This window comes from Chinchilla lanigera, unplaced genomic scaffold, assembly GCF_000276665.1.
Source record: "Chinchilla lanigera isolate Chin_1 unplaced genomic scaffold, ChiLan1.0 scaffold00052, whole genome shotgun sequence".
Lineage (NCBI taxonomy): Eukaryota > Metazoa > Chordata > Mammalia > Rodentia > Chinchillidae > Chinchilla > Chinchilla lanigera.
In genome coordinates, this window is record NW_004955453.1 from 725,963 (window position 1) to 745,160 (window position 19,198).

The 19,198-nt window shown below is 46.5% G+C and overlaps 1 protein-coding gene across 8 annotated transcripts in view; it reads right to left on the minus strand.

Moving 5' to 3' along the window:
* Positions 1–19,198, minus strand: part of LOC102026497 (arf-GAP with GTPase, ANK repeat and PH domain-containing protein 1) — a gene marked incomplete at its 5' end in the record, with an annotated part of 356,403 nt that overhangs the window by 157,282 nt on the left and 179,923 nt on the right. For all 8 annotated transcript variants that reach the window (XM_005395317.2, XM_005395320.2, XM_005395319.2 and 5 more), the window contains 1 exon segment: positions 7,337–7,505. In XM_005395317.2, the coding sequence (XP_005395374.1) occupies positions 7,337–7,505 (169 nt within the window).

Sequence of the window (19,198 nt, forward strand, 5' to 3'; positions counted from 1 at the left end):
ACACACACACACACACACACACACACACACACACACACACACACGGCTCAAGGACCAGCATCGACGGCCCCAAACATGGAGCGGACTCTGCAGTTATTAAAATGTTTTCTAGACCATTTGAAACTAAACAAAGAAAAACTTTGTTTCTTAGAGACAACAACGGATCTCATTTTGATGCTGCGTTATTTTTTTTAATAGCTATTACCACTGTAACAGCAGCTTAGCGACTCTGCGTCTGCAGTGTGAGCAGTTTTGATAAACAGCCTCTGCGGGCCACACAACGGGGATAATGTATCCTTAAGTACCGCCAATGAGCTGCCATTCTGCACAGCCAATTACTTCTGTGCGTCTGTCACTCAAAGGAAAAATGACTGAGCCCATTAGATCAAACCTTTGTCACTGTTCCTAATGCACTCTTAGGCCTCATTAATCTCCGGGAGCAGCAACAGAGCCGCCGGTGCCTCATTGCCTCCCCCGAACAGGCCCACGTGAAGCCTCTCATCTCTCCCCCAAGTGCACGCGTTAATCAAGCTCTCCTTATTGCCCCGGTCCCTGTCACGGCGGAGAGCGCTCCCTCTTAAATGCTCTCATTATGACCCATCTTTAGAGCCGGCTAAGTGGAAAAAAAGAGAGAGGGAGAGAGGGAGGAAGAGGACGGGAGAGAAAGAGGGGAGGAGAGAGCAAGTCCGATCACATTAATATTCATGACAATAATTAGTATTCTAGGTCACTGAATATTCATGCTATTAGTTTGGTTTTTTATGGGTTTGCTGGATGTCCTGATTGCTGAAGTGTGGAGAAAACAGCATGGTTGAGGCTTAGATGTCAACGGCAGTTCAATTCGCAAAACACATTTGCCACCCCCACCCCCCACCAAAAATCTGCTCCCCCACATCTCCCACTGAAGGCTGGGATATTTCCCAAACGTAGGGCGAGGAGAGAAGGCACAAGGGTTCCCTGCACAGAGGTGTGTGCTGTCAACCGGGCCAGGGAAGAAGCATCCCTCCTTGGAGAAATCCAACAAAGACATACTCTGGAGACAGGAAGATATCTGCGGTCGTAGAACAAAAATGTTTCCATCAGGAAACACAAGGAAAAGTGACAATTCGGGGAGATGCAGGACTGGGGGAGGGATAGCTGTGAGAGTCGGCATGTGGTCAGTGGGAGAAGGTCCACTTGCTCCCCCCACAGGCCCGGGATCTCTATTCCAAGGCCACTTCGTGGTGTCCGAACATTAATTTTAATAAATCAGCCGCCACGCCTTCCTTTTAGCACAACTACCGTGATGGATTAATGATAGGATTTGGGGACGTCACCGTGGCCAAGCTCGGGAAGGCACACAGTATGCCTCTGCACAAGAACAGAGCGAGGCACCCCTTTCCCGGTGTGGGGTGTGGAGACAAGGAGGCTGAGACTGAGGGATACTGTAAGAGGGCCTGCGGCGGGGGTGTCAGGTTCGGGTTAGTGTCTCTGGCTCCAAAGCTTTTTTTCTTGGCCATTGTATTTTGTTCTTTACTCAAATGTCAGAAATGCTGCTAAGGGTTGTAACTCTATATTCTGTCAGGTGTCAATACATTTTTACTAAGCTGGCCCGGCCCAAAACTCACGTCAGAACACGTGGGTATTTTACCTCTTTCTTGGGAAGTATGCTTGAAATTGATGCTGGGCTGCTACTCTTAAATGTGACTTCCAGTGAATCTTCGTTAGTATAGCAATTTAAGAAAACACGAGGTCTTTGCAAAGGAATGGAAATTACACTTCCTGAGGAGGAAGTGGCTTCAGAGGAAGGAAGATGTGATGGGGGGGTGTTGGCCAGGAATGAAGAAATAAGTATCTTTTGCATTCTTCTCTTCCTTGTTTCTAAATTTTGCTGGAGTGCATCCTTAAGTAACTTTTTCAGAAACCCTTCAAGAGGGAAATATCTTACAGCGCTGAGTTCACCTAATGATGTCTTTTCTCTATCTTCATTTGACTTGCAATAACTAGGCTTTGCATAGGCTTCTAGTTCAAAATTCTCTATTCTTAAAAAAAGAATACTTGTACTCATCACTTAGAATTCTGTGTTGCTTTTGAAAGTCTACAGTCTGCCACAATTCTTTTCTTTCTAGGTAATACTGCTCTCCAATTTTGAATTGTTTTTTTTTTAGGATTTAGAAAATCCCCTTTTAAAACATTCCTCTCCCATCACCTTGACACCTGGCTCTTCACAGCCACCATAGGCATATTTTCTCCTGTTATGTCTTTGATTACTAACATTATCTTTACCTATGTTCTGAACATCATTTAATCTACCAAATTTTTAAAAATTTTTGTTTTTGTTCTTTAATTTCCGAGAATTGTTTCTCCTATGGCTTTTTCACATAATCTTTGTTTCACTTCATGTACACAATGATTCATCTCTTAATTCTTCCTTGTGATAACCACTATCATTTCCTTTAAAGTTTGCCTCCCTAAATCTGTTCCCCTTTTTCTCCCAGGATTAGGTGATTGGCGGCTCTTTCACAGTTTGGTGACAGGTCCTGGCGAATGTCCTGGCTGTCCACTTGCATTCATGGGTAGGAGCTTGTGGGTCGACAGGGCCCACGGAGGGTTTTCCCTCGGGAACCCATCCTGAGAAGAGGCTGCCGTAGCGTGTGGCAGGTGTGGTTGACGAAGACTGCGGGTCTCAGGGCAGGCTACCTGAATTAGGCATGCACCTCCCGCTCAAAGCGCCCCTCCTTTTCCACTGCACAGTGTGGGGGCCTGAGCATCCCGGTCTCTTCCCCTTTCAAACATCAGCCCCACAGCGGGGGCTCCGTGGCTCTCAGGCCTGTTACCTTCCTGCTCCAGGCTCCCCGAGTGCAGATGCCCGAGCTCTGTGTGTCTGGTGGTAGCGATGCCCTTGGCCCTATCTTCCGCAGAATCCCTTGCACTTGGGGCCACAACCAGCTCCTTCTGCTGCTGCATGGAGCCTGGGGCTCCCCACCTGCGCTGCAGCCTCTCTGCCTTGCCCCAAGGCCAGCCCCGGGCTCGGTTATCGGCAGAGAAGGTCATTATTTTGACAGTGTGTTTTTCCTCCTCATTCCCAAGCTCATGGCAGAAATTGACATCAAGGTCAGAGTTCCAGCATTCTAGTGTGTGACACACAGCCACTATTTCCAGACTGTCAAACCACTTCCCAATACTACGAGTAACACACACCCCTCCCCCTCCCCCATGATTTTCCATCCAAGGCTCCTTCGTCCCCGTAACACTTATCACCAGCCACAGCGATGGCCGTGGTGTGCTGATGTCCAGGTGCTCTAATTCCCAAGGAGCAGGCTCTCCCACGAAAGTCTTGTGCTGCCCCTGCCCCCCAATCCACAGAGCATTAATCAAGGGTGGGTATGCAGGAGACTCAGTAATAATGGGAAATAAATGACAGAGGAGGCAAAGCAATAAGGTATCCAAATCATTAAACTGGTTGGTAGAAATGAAAACTCAATATTGATGTACAGTTAGGCATTGTAATATTTGTTTGGAATGACTGTATTCTTGAAAACATGGAAGAAGCATCCACATAGCTCTTCCAATTAATGAGAGCTCAGTACGATGGCAGGATACACAAAATACACAAACTAGAGCTTCTTTAAATTGTACCACTTAGATGTATACTAGACCCTCCAATACTGGCCTCATCATACACTCCAAATTGCACACTAGCAGAAGAGATTAACAAAACCCATCCATGATCTAAATGAAGGAAAACACTAAACTGTACTGAGGATTTTAAAATAAATCTGTACATTGGGGAAGAATTGTGTTCCATGATATGAAGATGTCAGTTCCTTCCTAATTAACAGCTTAAAAGCAATTGCCAATTAAAGTCAAAATGAGATTATTTGGTTAAGTTATTCTGAAGTTCATTTGAAAATAAAAGAGCAATAGCCAAAAAAAAACCTGGAAGGCAAAAGAAAACTTAAAACTGCTGTGCTACCAGATAAAAACTGAATCAAGGTTAGGCACTGTGCACATGGCGGGTCACTGTAAATCGACAACGGTAAGACTACCACGGAAAGAGCAACCGAACACACTCACGAGCCCAGAAACACAGCCAACTGGATTAAATGCTTTGATCGTCCAACGAAGGAGACACACAGAATTAACAGAGAGAGAACACAGGTTGACAGAGACAGACTGGACCCCTGGCAATTTTCTTACATTTGCTGTCCCATACCACAGACCCAAGCAAATTAAAGGTGGGTTAGAGGTTAATTATGTTGAAAAGAGCGGAGGGACTAATAATAAAACTGCAAATCCTAGACGTACGCATGTATTAATCACGATCTGATTTTGGAATTAAAGGCTTTCCAAAGAGGGAGAAACCAGAGAAATACAAAACTTACTTGGTTATGAATGAAAACGGGAAAAAACTCTCATGTCCATAAGACCATATTAGTTAAAAAGCAAGTAATAAATTAGGGAAATACCTAAAAAATGTTATAAAATATTAATATCCTAAATATACAAAGAGTTCTCACATATCAATAAGAAAAAGACAAGTACTCAGTGACGAAACGGGCAAAGAATACATGTACATGATTACAGTATCCGAATCACTGCAGCCCGTGAGATGCTTGCTTCGCCGCTGGGTAACGAAATCCAAACAGACAAAACATACGGCATTTTTTATCAGATTAGCACAGCTTCTGAACCCAATACCTAGAAGCAACACCTGTGAGTGTGCAGGTTGAAACGGTACATTGCGAACTATGTATCAAGAACCTTAGGAATGGTTCTACCCATTGACTGAGTCTCCACAAGACACTTATCCTACAGCAATCACAGGAGCTATTGGTAGGAGAGCGAGGGGCGTGTATACTCAGCATCATGTGAATGCACACTCACCATAAGAGAAGGCATAAAACGTCAACCTGGTTTAGCAACATTTAGATAAGAAAATGAATTTTTACAAAAGCAAGCATAAAGAGAAACAAACATCTCCGTTTAACCTAGAACCCCACCAAAACAAGACGCCCCCAAAATAGCAGAATTCAAGAGTCATGAGTGAAGAATAAGGTGAAGTAGGGTATTTAAATTTTGGAGAAAAGAGCTGTAAAATAACTGTTCATAGCTAGAAGTCTGTCACTTAAACATAGCATCGACTTATTTCTAATTACATTTGCTGTGTTGGGTGGAATTCCTCATGAGAGAGCTGGATTTATGCTTAATGAGTTTAGACACAGGAAATTTAACTTTCCCATTTTCACAGCATTAAGGAAGTGGCCTCTTACGGAAGCGCCCCACCCCGCCGCCTCGGGCTTGCCAGCAGAGGAGCAGGCTGACCAATCAGCAGCCAGCTACTGCCTAAGGCTCCACCCATTCTTTGGGCTGGATCAGCTGACTGCCTTAGCTGGCCAAGGGAAGAGGCCACCTCCCCAGTGCTGGCAAGGCCCCAGGGTCTTTCCTCTCCCACAGTGGACTGTGCTCCTAATGTCACCGTCACTTCTCTGTCCCTTCTTAAGATCCGAAGAGCAAAGGAAAGCAACCAGGCTTTTTATTCAGGATTCACTTGGTTGAGAGGTGGAAAGGTTCCCTGGTAAACTGAAGGTCTGCCCATGGAGAAGGGATTTTAATCAGGTGCCAAACCCTCTCCCTCGCCCCACAGCAAGGGTCTTGCAGAGACTAAAGCTCGATCCCTTGAGGGAGGTCCTCGGCGTAAGCCCCTCCATGGGCACGGTGTGGGGTACCAGCCTTCTCTATTTCCTAATTGTAATGAAACTTTTTATTTTCCTCTGCACAAGTGGTACTCAGCACCTAGAACCCAACATCAAGAAATTCGAAGTCCTAAGCTTGCGCATTCCATGCTTCTTCCTCTCCTCAGTTCCCTTTCACTCCGTGCCCAGCAAACTCTCTTCACACTCAGCACGGACAAGCCTTGCCCGCCTCATTCCTGCCCCTGCACCCCTCCCGCCGCCCTGGCTGCATCTGCCTTGCTGTCTTCTCCCCAACAGGAGGCTGAGGCTCCCTCGGTCCTGGGCTGGGACTGTGTTACGGATCTGTGTCCCTGGGGCTTGGGGCTGTGGTGGGGACACATTAGAAACTCCATAAATGGCTCCATTTACCATTCTACAACGCACACACTTCAAAACATCATGCTGCATGTGATGAATGTTTACAATTTTAAAAGCTAAAAAAAAAAAAAATGACAGTTACAATTCTTTATTAATTGTGTACCAGGATTTCTAGATTTTGCCAGAAAATCTCCCAACTAATTTTTTTTTTTAAATGGGCTTAGGGATTGAACACATCAGGGCCTTCACACTGAGCTACATCCCCAGCCCTTTGCTTATTTTATTTTTACATTTTGAGACAGGTTCTTGCTATGTTGCCCAGGCTGGGCTTGAACTCCAGATCCTCTTGCCGCAGTCTCCCAGGGTGCCAGGATTACAGGTGTGTGTCCCTACATGAATACATGGATAGACGTAGCGGAGTTAGGAGGGACGTGAAAAATTAGTGGCTATTCGGTGACTGCTACATCCGGGGATCCTGAAGGTCAAGGATTCCACAGCCACAGCATGAACACTTCCTGGGAGGAAGGTGGGAGAGAAGGAAGGGCCTTTTTGGCTGGAGAAATAATGAGGACTCTGGAAGGAATCCCAAAGGAAGGAGGCCAGAATGCTCGTGGGAACTCCAGGGTCTAAGGCCCTCCTCCCTGATAAGGAAACACTTGAAGATCAACGCCACATGCAAACAGTTGCCCAGATTCTTCAGTAAGAGCCAACAGTGGCACGGAATGGCTGGCACCTGTGCAGCGGCGAGCGCCATCTACACACACCACACTCAGGAAAAACACTGTCTCCAACTCCACGTGAAAAAACCTCTCTCCTTTTCAAGAGAGTAAGGAAAACTAAAGTTGTATTCGAGATGACAAATGACAGTTAAAATACAAACGGAAGAGCGTTTAAATTGCACAGAGGTCACGCTGCTGTCTTTTAATCTTGCTCTACACCGTTTCCCTGCTCTTATACTCAGTTACCGGAAACAGGTAAATCCTTGAACCTTTAAAAACCGACTCCTGTTTCTTTGAAGGCCCGTAGACACCCAACCCACGTGTAAAACTCTGCTTTCTCCCACTCCACCCTGGGAAAGTGGGATGCCTGGTCTGCATTGCTGTGACCCTGTGTTCCCTGGCGTTCACAGAACCCGGAGCCAGAGAGGAAATATCCCTCACGGAAGGGATGAGGCTCCCAGACTTTTATCTACCGCGTGACAGCTACTCTCCGCCTGAGCCTCAGCCTTTCAAGCCTGCCCCAAGCCGTACCATCCACGGCCGCCGCGGAGCTCGACTCCTCCGGGGCGCCTGCTGCCGGCTTACCTGAGTTTGGTGAGATGTGTAAACTGCTCATGTCCTTGGCCAGGCCATTGGTTTTGGGACTGGAGATGGGTGCGCAGGCCGACGTGGCTCGGGGTGGCCTCTTCCCTGGGACTTTCACAGTGGTTCTCAGGAGGTCAATCTCTTTACCGTGAACATTCTGCATGTAATCCTGTTCAAAATGTTAAACACCCAAGAGAGATTAAAACGAGGACCTCGACACTCTAGGACACAAGGTTCTGTCACACGTCGCGAGCTCGGTCCTGTGACCCTTCCACTGTGGTAGGCCTCGGCAAACAGTGAGGTTTGTGTCTGTATGGCGTGGGAAGCATCATCCTTATGTTTAAAGAGAGTTTTGTGACCATGTCCCAAGCTAAGGGCTGTGGCAGAGACTTCCCTTGTGAGGATTAGAAAATATATGCACACACAAAATCCTACCTTTTGAACCCTTGCTTTTTAGATGGCACATCCTGTGGATCCTAGAAGATTCCACGGAGTGCAAAACTATGTCATCATAACCTTCCTGTCTCCACTGGGAATGCCATTAAACCTCTAAGTGGGGCTGGAGCTGTGTGGTGGGAATTCAGTTACAACCACATGCAAATAAAGGTCAAGTGTTTAATTAATGAGCGCGTGTGGAGTGTGTGGTTCAGTACCAGAAATGCAGTGAATGCATGGGAGGATATGGCAAAGTTGGATGCTGAAAAGAATGTGCAGCTTTTGGCTCTTGGGTGGTATGTTTCTCCAAGCAGTTCACATCTCTGTTCATGAAAAGGTTCCTTGCCCGTGCCTCGGGGGCGAGTGACTTATCAGACAGAAGCCCAGGTAGACAGAAATGCAGGTCTCCTGACTCGGCAGGGACCAAAACAATACCCGAGAACTGGGTGATGATGGAAAGAGGTGGAAGATGAAAGCAACAGCTCCAACTGACCATGGTCTGACCCCTCTGAAACCATGAACCATGAAAAACCTTTCTTACTTATTAATTATCTTAGGTATACTTTGTCATAGTGACAGAAAGCTAAAATAGCAACTGAGAGCCAGAGTGAAGGGACTGTGGGTAAATCAGGAGCTACTGACTTTTTAAAGCATAGTCTTTTATTATTATTATCATTATTACTATTTTTGCATGGAACCTTCTTGTCTACAGACACAGTATTTTATGCACACTGGCTACAAATTAACTGTTGTGACATGGGGCAACAGGATGTATTCTAGTTCACTCTTTGGGTAAAGAACATATCAAGGGTTTTAGGACTAAGCAGGCAGTAGGAATAAACCTATCTTTCCTTGACAGATTCTTGGTAGCTTTCTTTTAGATTCTAAATTTTAAGTTTGTATTTGCAGTACATGATTGAGGTCCATGCAGTGCTTGGTGTGAGGGACCCAGGCAGGCTGGAGGAGTGCGTGTGGTAAAGACGCGAGCCGAGGGCAAGGGAGAGAGGTCCCAATCTGCAGGATGAGGAAAGTCGGACAAAATGTACTGAAAGAGCTACGCAGAAACAGCCGGGGAGGCCGCGGGAAGGCCACGGGAAGGCCACTGGCTTCCAGGAAACAAGCTGGCCACCTGTGAACTGCACTGTCCGACAGTTTTCAGGTTCCCACAGGTGAAGCGGGTTGGAAGAAGTCTTTTCTTCATCAACACTCAGGATGTTCCTGCCCGCAGGAATGCTACAATAGGATGCCCGAGGCCAACATCCCAATTCAGGGGCAAGGCCCACAAGCCCGGTCCAGGGCACAGCTGCCCTCACATGGCGCATCTGCTGCAGGGAAGGGGAGTTGGATCCATCCATGGGGCAAGGCGGGGACAGACTTGGAAGGTGAGGGCACAGGCAAGTGGGAGACCGGGAACACAGGGACCTGGGGTCTCCCTGAGGAAGGACCTCAAACTTGGTGCTGAAGGGGAGCTCAGAAAGCCAAGGCCAGAACAGGGACGCACAGGACCAATGGCTGGGAGGAGAGGACGGGCCGCTGGGGAGAAGGCACTGGCCTGTGCCCACCTGAGGCCACCGGCCCTGCAGCAAGGCACGAAGTCTCCCTAGGTCCACAGGGCGAGCGGGTGGAGAGTCCACTGAGGTCTGGGAAAGTGGAAGGTCACCGCCGGGCTGAGGACAGCCAATGTGATGGAAGAGCTGATGGAAGGCTTGGTATCCAAGATAGAATGGATGTCTGTCTCCCCAAAATAGAATCACCTAGGGAAAAGGCTGGCTTTGGGAGGAGGTGGCCCAAAGATGGGAAAGATGCGATCACTACGCCAGACTCAGGATGAGGTAGGCTGGGCAATGCAAGGACTCTCGCGACCCGGCTCAGCGCCGGGGACAGCATGTGACCCCGCAGCAGAGAAGAAAGTGAACTTCGGCCGGTTAGTGCAGGTCATTTCAGAAGAGGTTGCTCTTAAGCATCTGTAATTTACTTCCACTAATATCCACCCAGAAGATGCAACCAAGTTTCAAAGCCAAAGTTAACGCTTGTAAACAACGAACCCCTCCTTGCATAGTTACTCCTTTAAAAATACCAACTTGCTATAACTTTCTCCTCTAATGCCAATTCTTAACAAATTAAAATACAATAACAGGAGTGTAATTGAGCATTTATTGCTTATGAGCTCTAAAATGAGGCTAATCAGAGAGTGACTAAGCCCCAGCGTGGGCTCTTTTAATAGGCATGTTTTAACATACAATAACCAGGATATTTTATTTAAAATTATTATACAAATGTACTGAGTGTCTGCTCCCCGGATCTGAATGCACCAAGGGAGGACATTTATCTTGGGCGCAGCATGGGTTGAGGGAATCTGTTTTCTCGCCTGAGTCAGGCATTGAAACTTCAGAGGAACTGGCTCTCAAAAGCCAGAATATCAATCTGGCACTTCTGTATTTCAAGCCACGAGAAAAATGCTAAAAGCTTACAAAATCCGACACCCGGGGCGTAAAAGCCTCTGACCTGGTGCTTCACAAACAGGTGGAGTACGAAGACACACGACTTCGGGCTTCTAGCTTCTCCTGGGAGAAGCTGCACCGAGCGGGCTGTTTTGGAAAGAACCCATCCTTTTCATCTCTCCCACAGCCTGGCACTCGAGGAGAGAAAGCTGCAGCCACTACACTATGTCCTCTCCTTAGAAGCGGGTGTGTGGACCCCGGGATGGGTCTGAGGTAGGGACCTCCCCGGGTAAAATAAAGACAGCAAGCTTGATTTTGATATGCAAATGCAACGGCTACTACCCTTCTCTGTGTTAGTTGTAGAAAATGCTGATCGAAGATAAAAGAGGAAAAAACCCTTTAACAAGGCATGAGGGTAATTCAAAGCCAAGTACTTTTAAACAGCACTTAACAAGTCCCTGGGGCCCACTCAAGAGCCAAGCCCCCCAGAGGTGCCATCTCCTGCCCCTCAACAGCTTGAAAAAGTAGTAATTGCAAACCTATTTGCATTTTTCTTCTCAAGTTGTCCACGCTCATCATGCGGATTATTTTTTCCAAGCAGGCGCCAGAGCAAAGGGACCCGTTCCTGAACGCGCCAAGGGCTCGGCAACCGCGCCTCGCTGTCCCCCTGCACCCCAGCTCCTGCACCTTTGCCATCCCTTGTTTTTCACATTTCGCTCCTAATTATGTTGCATCTATTGCCGTACACTTAATTAGCTGCATTAATGTGATTTCTTTTCACATAGTCAAGCAATTAAGAGCTATGATTGAGTTTCATTCAATTAGCCTCAACAAACATGCTAATTGATGTCCCAGATGCAAATGAGGTGCAATGAGAGAAACCTGCTAGCAATTGAGAGCCGTGTCAGAGACCCGGGGCTTTCAGCTTGCTGACAGAAGCACAGCTTCACGCGGCTCCCGCCTTCTGCAGGGCTGCCTTAGGAGAGGGCTAGGCAGCCATTAGCGCCGCGCTGTACCTGCACATCCCGAGGTGGAAAATTAATTCGTTCGCTGCTGCACAGCGCTGTCCCGCGACGTCACAGTTACAAGATCCCAGGACTGGGAGGTTATCAAACTTGGTGTTGAACGAGAGCTCAGAAAGCCACGGTCAGAACGGGGAGGCAAAGGAGCAATGGCGGAGAGGAGACGGGGGGCCGCCGGGGAAAAGGCACTGGCTGGCCGGTGCCCATCTGGGACCAGCAGGGTGCGGCCCTGCAGCAAGGCACGAAGAAGCCCCCCAGGTCCACTGGGTGAGCTGGCGGGGAGTCCACTGAGGTACCACTTCGGTTCAGGAAGAATCAAACTGACTGGGCAATCAATTGATTTGGGTAACACCTTGCTGCAGCAAGAACAGCAGTACGGAGTCCTCATCGACATCTGCTATGAGTGACCGAGAAACGTGCAAGAACTGTCCCCCGACCTGCAGAGCAATTGCGGCCATCCTGGAGCTCTGTGTGCGTGACGGCCCGGATGGATCTCCGTGAATGGCGAGTTCATCTTCGTCAGCTCGGGGGCGTCTGGCACTTGAGTTAGCTCCAAATACAGCCATCCATCAATAGTTCCTAAAAATACTTTGACTCTATTGATTCCCACGGCCTTGCATCCGGAGGTTATGTTTGGCTGTCTGGTGAAAGATGGTTTGCTGATGTGTTAGTAGGGGAACCAAAAGCAGTTAGCAAGATCTTCGAGCTAAGCCGAAATCCACACACTGATTGGCGTCTCTAAACTAGATCTTCTGAAAAATGCACAAGGCTTTGGAAATCTCAGCCCTGAAACGCTACTCTTCAAACAGATGATGTAATTAACACACTCCATTTTTACATATTCTGTACCTTTAAAAAGAATTAAGAGCTTTCTTTCTTTCCTTTTTTTATTTTTTGAAGCACTAGGGGAATGAACCTGGAGCATTCTACCACTGAGCTCCAATTCCAGCCCTTTTAATATATATTTTTTTAAAATTTTGAGACAGGGTCTCACTAATTTGCCTAGGCAGGACTTAAAGTTGACTTCTGCCTGCCTCAGCCTCCCTAAATGTTAGAATTTAGAATTAAATGATATACAAAACATGAAAGATGCCAATCAGGTGATCCAAGTGTATTCTACCTTTAATTGCACATATGTATTTGGTAACTTTAATATTTATATCAATAGGTGATGCTTTGTTAGATAACTCTTCAGATATGCTGTAATTTCTTTTTTGCCTTAGCCAATCTGAGTTTTTCCTCTTTTCATAATTTAGCTTAATCTTCAAAGCCAGACTGTCAGCACCCTATCGGGATTCATAAAGTAAAAACCATTTTCAAAACTATTCTAAGAGATTAGTGGCCTTGGTAGCACTATGTCAAGCTTTATTTTGATGGTAAAAAAGTGATGGCCATGGCAGAAATGCTGGTGCCCCAGCATGAATCAGGGTGTGGACCCAAATCAACCCTGGGCATCACTCCATTACTCACTGTGATGCTAAGTAAAAACAAACTGAAACATGTTCACTTATACATGTTCTTAACAAACAAAAACAAATACATAACTTCAGTTTTTAAAATTTCAGCCCTTGAATGCATGTCTTTTTAATTTACTGAGGGCCAACATAGGAAGTATGCAGAAGCCTTTCTTCTGGGGACTGGAAGCTGGTAGCAGTGCTGCCGTGGGGCATGCTGTGATTGTTTGAGTTGCTAGCTCAACTGTCCACTCTTGGTAGAACAATGTTTTCATTCCAATGAATTGCTATACTGCACATAAACTTACTGGGAGTAACTGGTAAATACCTTCTTGAAAGATGAACAAAGTAGGCCCTAGAAGGAAAACAGCTGGCAGTTTTATTGGCCAATGATGAAATTTGAGCTTTCTTAGGAAATGAAAATTTTATGATCTTGTGTGTCTTGTAACTATGATCTTGACACCGTCTAAACGCTTAGCAACTTTCTTGACAAGATTGATGGTGATATGAATAAATGTAATATTTGGGTATTGTATGATGAAAAGTGCTGCCATCTAGAAATGTGCACCGTTTGTTAAAAACAATTTGTACTTTGAAGTAGGCTGTGCATGACATCACACACCTGGACACATGTGCCTAGGCATGCACGGAGAAAACATGCAGAGAGGAGGAAAGTGCAAAGCAGTTCATGGGACTTTAACACAGAACAGAAGGAAAAACATATGACGTGGTTTCAGGAGGCCACAGTGAACTCCTATGCTTTCAGACACACGCTGGGTTTTGGAGTGGAATGCAAGAGGAGTAGCCACAATTATGTGAAATGGCTACTGAAATACTTCTCCTTCTGCTATGTACATCTGTGTAAGCAGAGACTTCCCTCACATACTGGAACCAAACCAACATATTGTAACAGACTCAAGCAGATATGAGAATCCAGTGTTCATTTTAAGTGGTATCAAACAGATCTAAAAAAAAAGTAAAATAATGCGAATTGTCTCATGATTTTCTTTTGCTTTGTAAAACATACTTTTCATAAAAATACGCAGCACATTAACATGTATAGGGTGGCTTACTGTGTTAAATGAATTATATAAGTGTTTTAAATTTTGCTCACTTTGAATTTCTAACTTGGTAAATATCAACAGACAGAATCCCATACACAAACAACCCCTCTCTGGGGTTCCTCCATAATGCTGAAGAAGGTAAAGGTGCCCTGAGGCCAGAAGGTTTGGGAACCAGAAGGCCAGGTTAATATTCGGACACCTGTTGGTGGCTGGGTTAAGTAGCAGTACAAGGCCTGGTCCTTGTAAAGACAATGTACACGTATCTCACATTTGTTTGTCTTCTCCTGGAGGGGAAAAAACCAACTCATTATTCTCCATTTTCACTACATTTCATGAATGTGTGAGTTCAAAAAGGAAGGAATAGTTCATTAAGTTCTATTTTTAAAAAGTTTCACTTCTGGGCTTAAAAAAAGAGTCTGTAAGAGAAGCCATTGTGAGATGTGCTGCTATTTCTAAATGCCATTTAATATTATTTTCAAAGGAAACTAATCCAGAAAGACATATATAGGATCGTCCATTCAAAGAGATCAAGCAGATGTTCGAGTCTCACATGTGTGAATAATAAACAATAGCCTCATGCATAGTCACAGGCAGAGAGAAAGTCACCCTCCTAAAAATACCACGGAAATACTGTAAAACTATGAAGAATCTTCTGGCCACGTCCTTTCAGATCACATAACTCAAAAAAAGACAATTTCTCCTTCTCTCCAAAGGATCCCAGACACAATAGCAAGGTAGGAGGCAGCTTCAAAGAGAAAAAAAATTCTATGAGAAATAATTTTGTTTCCTAAGACAGCCAACAGAATTCCAGGGCTGCATTTCAGAACTGCCTTCACGGAGACAAACGCTTGGAGTGTGGTGGACATGACCAGTGTCCACTGTGGCAAGGGACCCGGCAAGTCGGTGTCCAGCGGTGGCTGAGGCAGGGCAACCACGAAGCGACTCTGTTCTTCACTTAATAAATGTTTTATTGGCTCTGGGCAATTATATCACATGTGGTAAAAGAGAAGGCTGGTGACGGGTTTACAGGGCTCTGTGATGGCGGCTTTCGCATACAATGGAGATCTCTTTACTTCAGCTGAAGCAAACTTCGCCGGTCCACGGGCTGCTGCGGCTGGCATCCAGCATTTGTGGGCTAAAGTCCAACATCAGCCCAGGGGGATAGGTTATTACAATATAAATCAAAATAGCAGAAAATTCCAAATTGAATTATGAATATACCTTGTGCTCCTTGATTGTATCTGTCTTGATTGACCTACTAGATTGAGCTTCACACTGCAAGAAGGATTTTTCTCATTTTAGGCTAAATTGAATATTACCCAGTTGTAACCCATGCGTGTGCAAACTTGGCCTGTACAAATGACTGCGCTGGAGATGGGAGCGGCCGCCCATCTCTGCAGTCAGTCGGCATGGGGCTCCTCCAGAGGCAGGCGCGGTACAGTTTCACTACAATGCACGTCCAGGAGCCAGCTCTGCTCCTGTGCCAGCCCAGGACCACACGTTGTATTTAGATATGGCTCAGAACAACTGTATCAGGGAGTTACACAGAAACATTCACCGTGATGGCATCAGACCAGACTGGGTCTTGAAAACCTCAGATTTCTTGGGATAAATGTGCTGGGAAACGGTACTAAAATAAACAGAAGACTTTTAAGACAGCTGCACACACACTGCCAGCAGAGAGCCCAAAAGCCTGCTGCACCTGTCTCCTGCTGCTTGAGCTGAGGTAGCACTGAAAACACCCATTCTTGTTTGGGCCCAGCACACGTTTTAAATGCATTCAATTTTTCAGCTTTCCAACGGGCCTGTTCAGAAGTCTCGATCTGTTTCCGTGCACTGCTTTTACACAGATGACTCTGTCTCCCTAACTCTACGCCCCGCGGAGCGAGTGCACAGCACCTCCTATCAGATTCCAGGGGAGTGAACGGCAGTCAGCTCACGGAGCACCATCTTCTCGGTTCCTAAGATGAGGACCCTGGGCTTCCTCCTGGTCCAAACAGAAGTCTGAGAGGAGCGCGCCTGGGACCTAACCTCTGCTTCCTCATTAGCTGCAGGTTTGGGGTACCTTATGTAAGCACTCTGGGTCCTCATATCCCCGTCTTAAGAGATAGGGATAGTACCGGTCCCTGCCTCACAGGGCTGTGGTGAGCATCAACTGAGATGACACGTGAAGCGCCTCACAAAGTACCAAGGCCCTCAATAAATACCCGCTCCAGCAGCAGCCTTGTCTAACACAAAGACAAACTCTTTTCTCTCTGACTTTACAGGCTACGTTCTGGGCTAAAGGTGTCGCTCCCAACTTGAGGTAGTGACCGTGACATGGTCAGCCAGAGGGGTGACCTGCGAAGCAGTTTTTCATTTTGCAGCACAGGGAAAAAAGCACTGTCCTCTGCAAATGCTCTGATATTTTCTACTTTTCCTTTTTCCTTCCCTTCCTTTTTTTGGCGGGGGTGGGGTGGTCAGGGAGGCCTGTATGTGTGGTAGTCAGACATTTTTATTGCAAAATGCCGTCTGGAAAAGATGCAAAACAAAATTGCTAAAATGCAAGGGGAAAAAAAAAACTAAAGGGGGAAAAACAAAAGGCCCCCTTCCCTTTGCTTATTGAGTTCAAAGGCATAACATGCAGCACCCTGCAGCAAATGGGAAGCTACACTAATTTTAAAGCCATAAAACGCTATCAAGTGCCCTGCGGGGCAGGACTACTCTGAAGCTAGTGGCACCTAAATAAGACATGGTTCATTTACTTCGCAGCTTAGCCTAATGTAATCATCAGCGGATTCTTAGCCTAGAGTTGTAACAGGCAAATAGCCGCTGCAGAGGCGGCCCTCCCAGCCACTGAGGGGGCCGCCGCTAGATTGCTGTTGATTAGAAAATTTTTCAGTTTTGACAAGCACTTAATGAACATAAATCGCACCTTGATTGGTTTCCATTTGGGGCCACAGGCACACCTGAGAAGAAACAGGCTCACCAGCCCCGCCTCGCCCTGCCTTGCAAGCCCCTTGCAACAAGCCGGCAATCAGGTTATGAGCCATAGAAGAAAATATTTATAAAATATAGTAATGAAATTCAGTTTCTTAGGAGAAGCGAAAGAACATTCCCTCGCTACCCCCCACGGCCATCCTCGACCACAGAGACCTCCGCTGTGACTCACTGTCACACAGGAAAGCAGAAGGTTTTGATTTATTTACCTTTTGCAAGAATTTCTGGCCACAATTTGTAACACTAAGAGGCTAGCACTGGGGAACAAAATGAGACAAATTGGGCACAAAGGATGGCCAGGACGACGTGAAGTGTCACCCCGGGTACTGAAGGGACAGCGCCTCACGGACGGGGCTGCGAGCGTGGAGACTCAAACCCGTGGCCGCGTGGCTCAGTGTGTGCATTCGCAGAAACACAGGCTCCACTTCCTCATTCCACTTAGAAAAGCAAGAACGCACAGGCACCCGCGGCAGAAACCGCGAAGGTCCAGCTTCTCCACGGTTTAACTTTCACAGAAACACAGAGACTACTTTAAAATGTAGGGGGGACACATTTGGGCCATTTTATTTTAAAATCCATTTTAAGCACATTATAAACCAGGGGCCACAAAACATAAACCAAGAATCCCTTGAGTGAAAACTAAGACACGGACAAAGGAAACACAGATTTTGTGTGTGTGCAACACAAACTGAGGGTTTCAGTACTCTGCTCATTTTCCCAAGCAAAACTCAGAGACACTGCCTGAAAATGTGTATGCTGTCACGGCAGCATCATCCCAGGGGTTTGAAAATGCTGGGGAAACAATTTATATACTGTCTTAAATAAGTTGGCTGAATGACAACAACATTTCCTAGGAAGTGCTTCCAAGGCAAAGACAGAAAGTGCTTCCCTGACTCCAGGGCAGCCCACACGGCCACGCGGCTGCTGCGTGGTTGTTTCTATACCATGTGGATTCTGCACCATCATGTGGGTTCTTTAACCTCCACAACTTAGTATCCATGACTGGGTCCAGAGAATGCCCCTCTCTTTCACCCCAACCAGGGTCCTGGTAATGTTGAGTGGCTTTAAAATCCATCCAACCTCTAGTGTTCTCACATGTTATAATTTCTACTTCAAAACCTCAAGCTCCAAGGAGGTATCTGTACCCTCATGTCCACTGCGGCATTATTCAGAACAGCCAAAGAGGAGGCACCACTGTCCACCCACAGATGAAAGCACAAGCAAACTGTGGTCCATCCACAGAGTAGGGTATTATTATTCAGAAAACTCTGACATAAGCTACACCACAGACGAACCCGGGAGACGTTATGCTCAGTGAAACATGCCATCGAGAACTGACAAACATGGTACGATTCCACTGACATGAGGTCCCTACAGGGGTCAAACGCACGGAGACAGAAAGTAGACTGGGTCTGAGGGGAGGCCGATGGGGAATTAGTTTTTAATGGGTACAGAGTGGAATTTCAGTTTTGCAAGATGGAAAACATTTTGCAGGTTGGATGCACAACAGTGTAAATGTAACACCACTGAACTGGGTATTTACAAAAGATGACAGATTTTGTTGTGTACTTTACCATCATTAAAAAGCAAAAACAAATAAATCCCTCAAGCTCCTCTCCTGCCATAAATCCTTTCCTCACTTACAGTGAATGGAGCCTGGATATGGCTGCAACATTTTTCTACAGCTTAAAAGCATCAGAGGGCAGACTCCTTGTCTATGGGTTCAAGAACTCTACCCTACAGAACAGAGGACAGGGCAAGTATATCTCCACCCACCCACACACCCATCTCCATCCGTCCGTCTGTCCATCCATCTCCATCCACCCATCATTAGACACCAGGGATCTACTGGTGACAGGACCCACAAGGTCTCAGTTTCAAGGAGCCCCTGTCTTGTAGCGAATTCAGTCTTTAAAAAAAGGCCAAGAAAATCCAGAGAAGTGAGCCCAAGGTGCCCACGCAGGCCTAATGAAGGACACTTCCAAGAAGAGGGAACATTTAAAGAGACAAACAGGAGTTAGTCTAGCCGGGGGGTAGAAAGATGTGCTCCTGGCAACGGCATTTGCAAAGATGTGGAGGCCGGAGGACACGGCAAGAACAAGAAACTCAGAGACAGCTTGGAACATTGACAGAAGAAGCAGGGTGGCGCAGGGACCTCAATCTAAGGGGAGTGGGAATCCCCCCACCAAGGGGAGGGACATTCAAAAGAAGCACATGGAAGGTGCTACAGTTTGTGTCTGTCTGTCCCTCAAAACCTCATGCAGGCATGGGCGGGCTTCTAGAATTTATGATTGATCCATGGTCCAATGCTGGGACTATGGGTGTGACTGCTACACCTGCCCTGGGGAGGGAAGTCTCCATACAGTGTAAGGGAGGGAAAGAGGTTGCTCGCTGCTCTCGTTGCTTTTGTGTTTTCTCCCGCCATGAACTGTTTCCCTCTGCCATGTGCCACCTTGCCTTGGAGCCA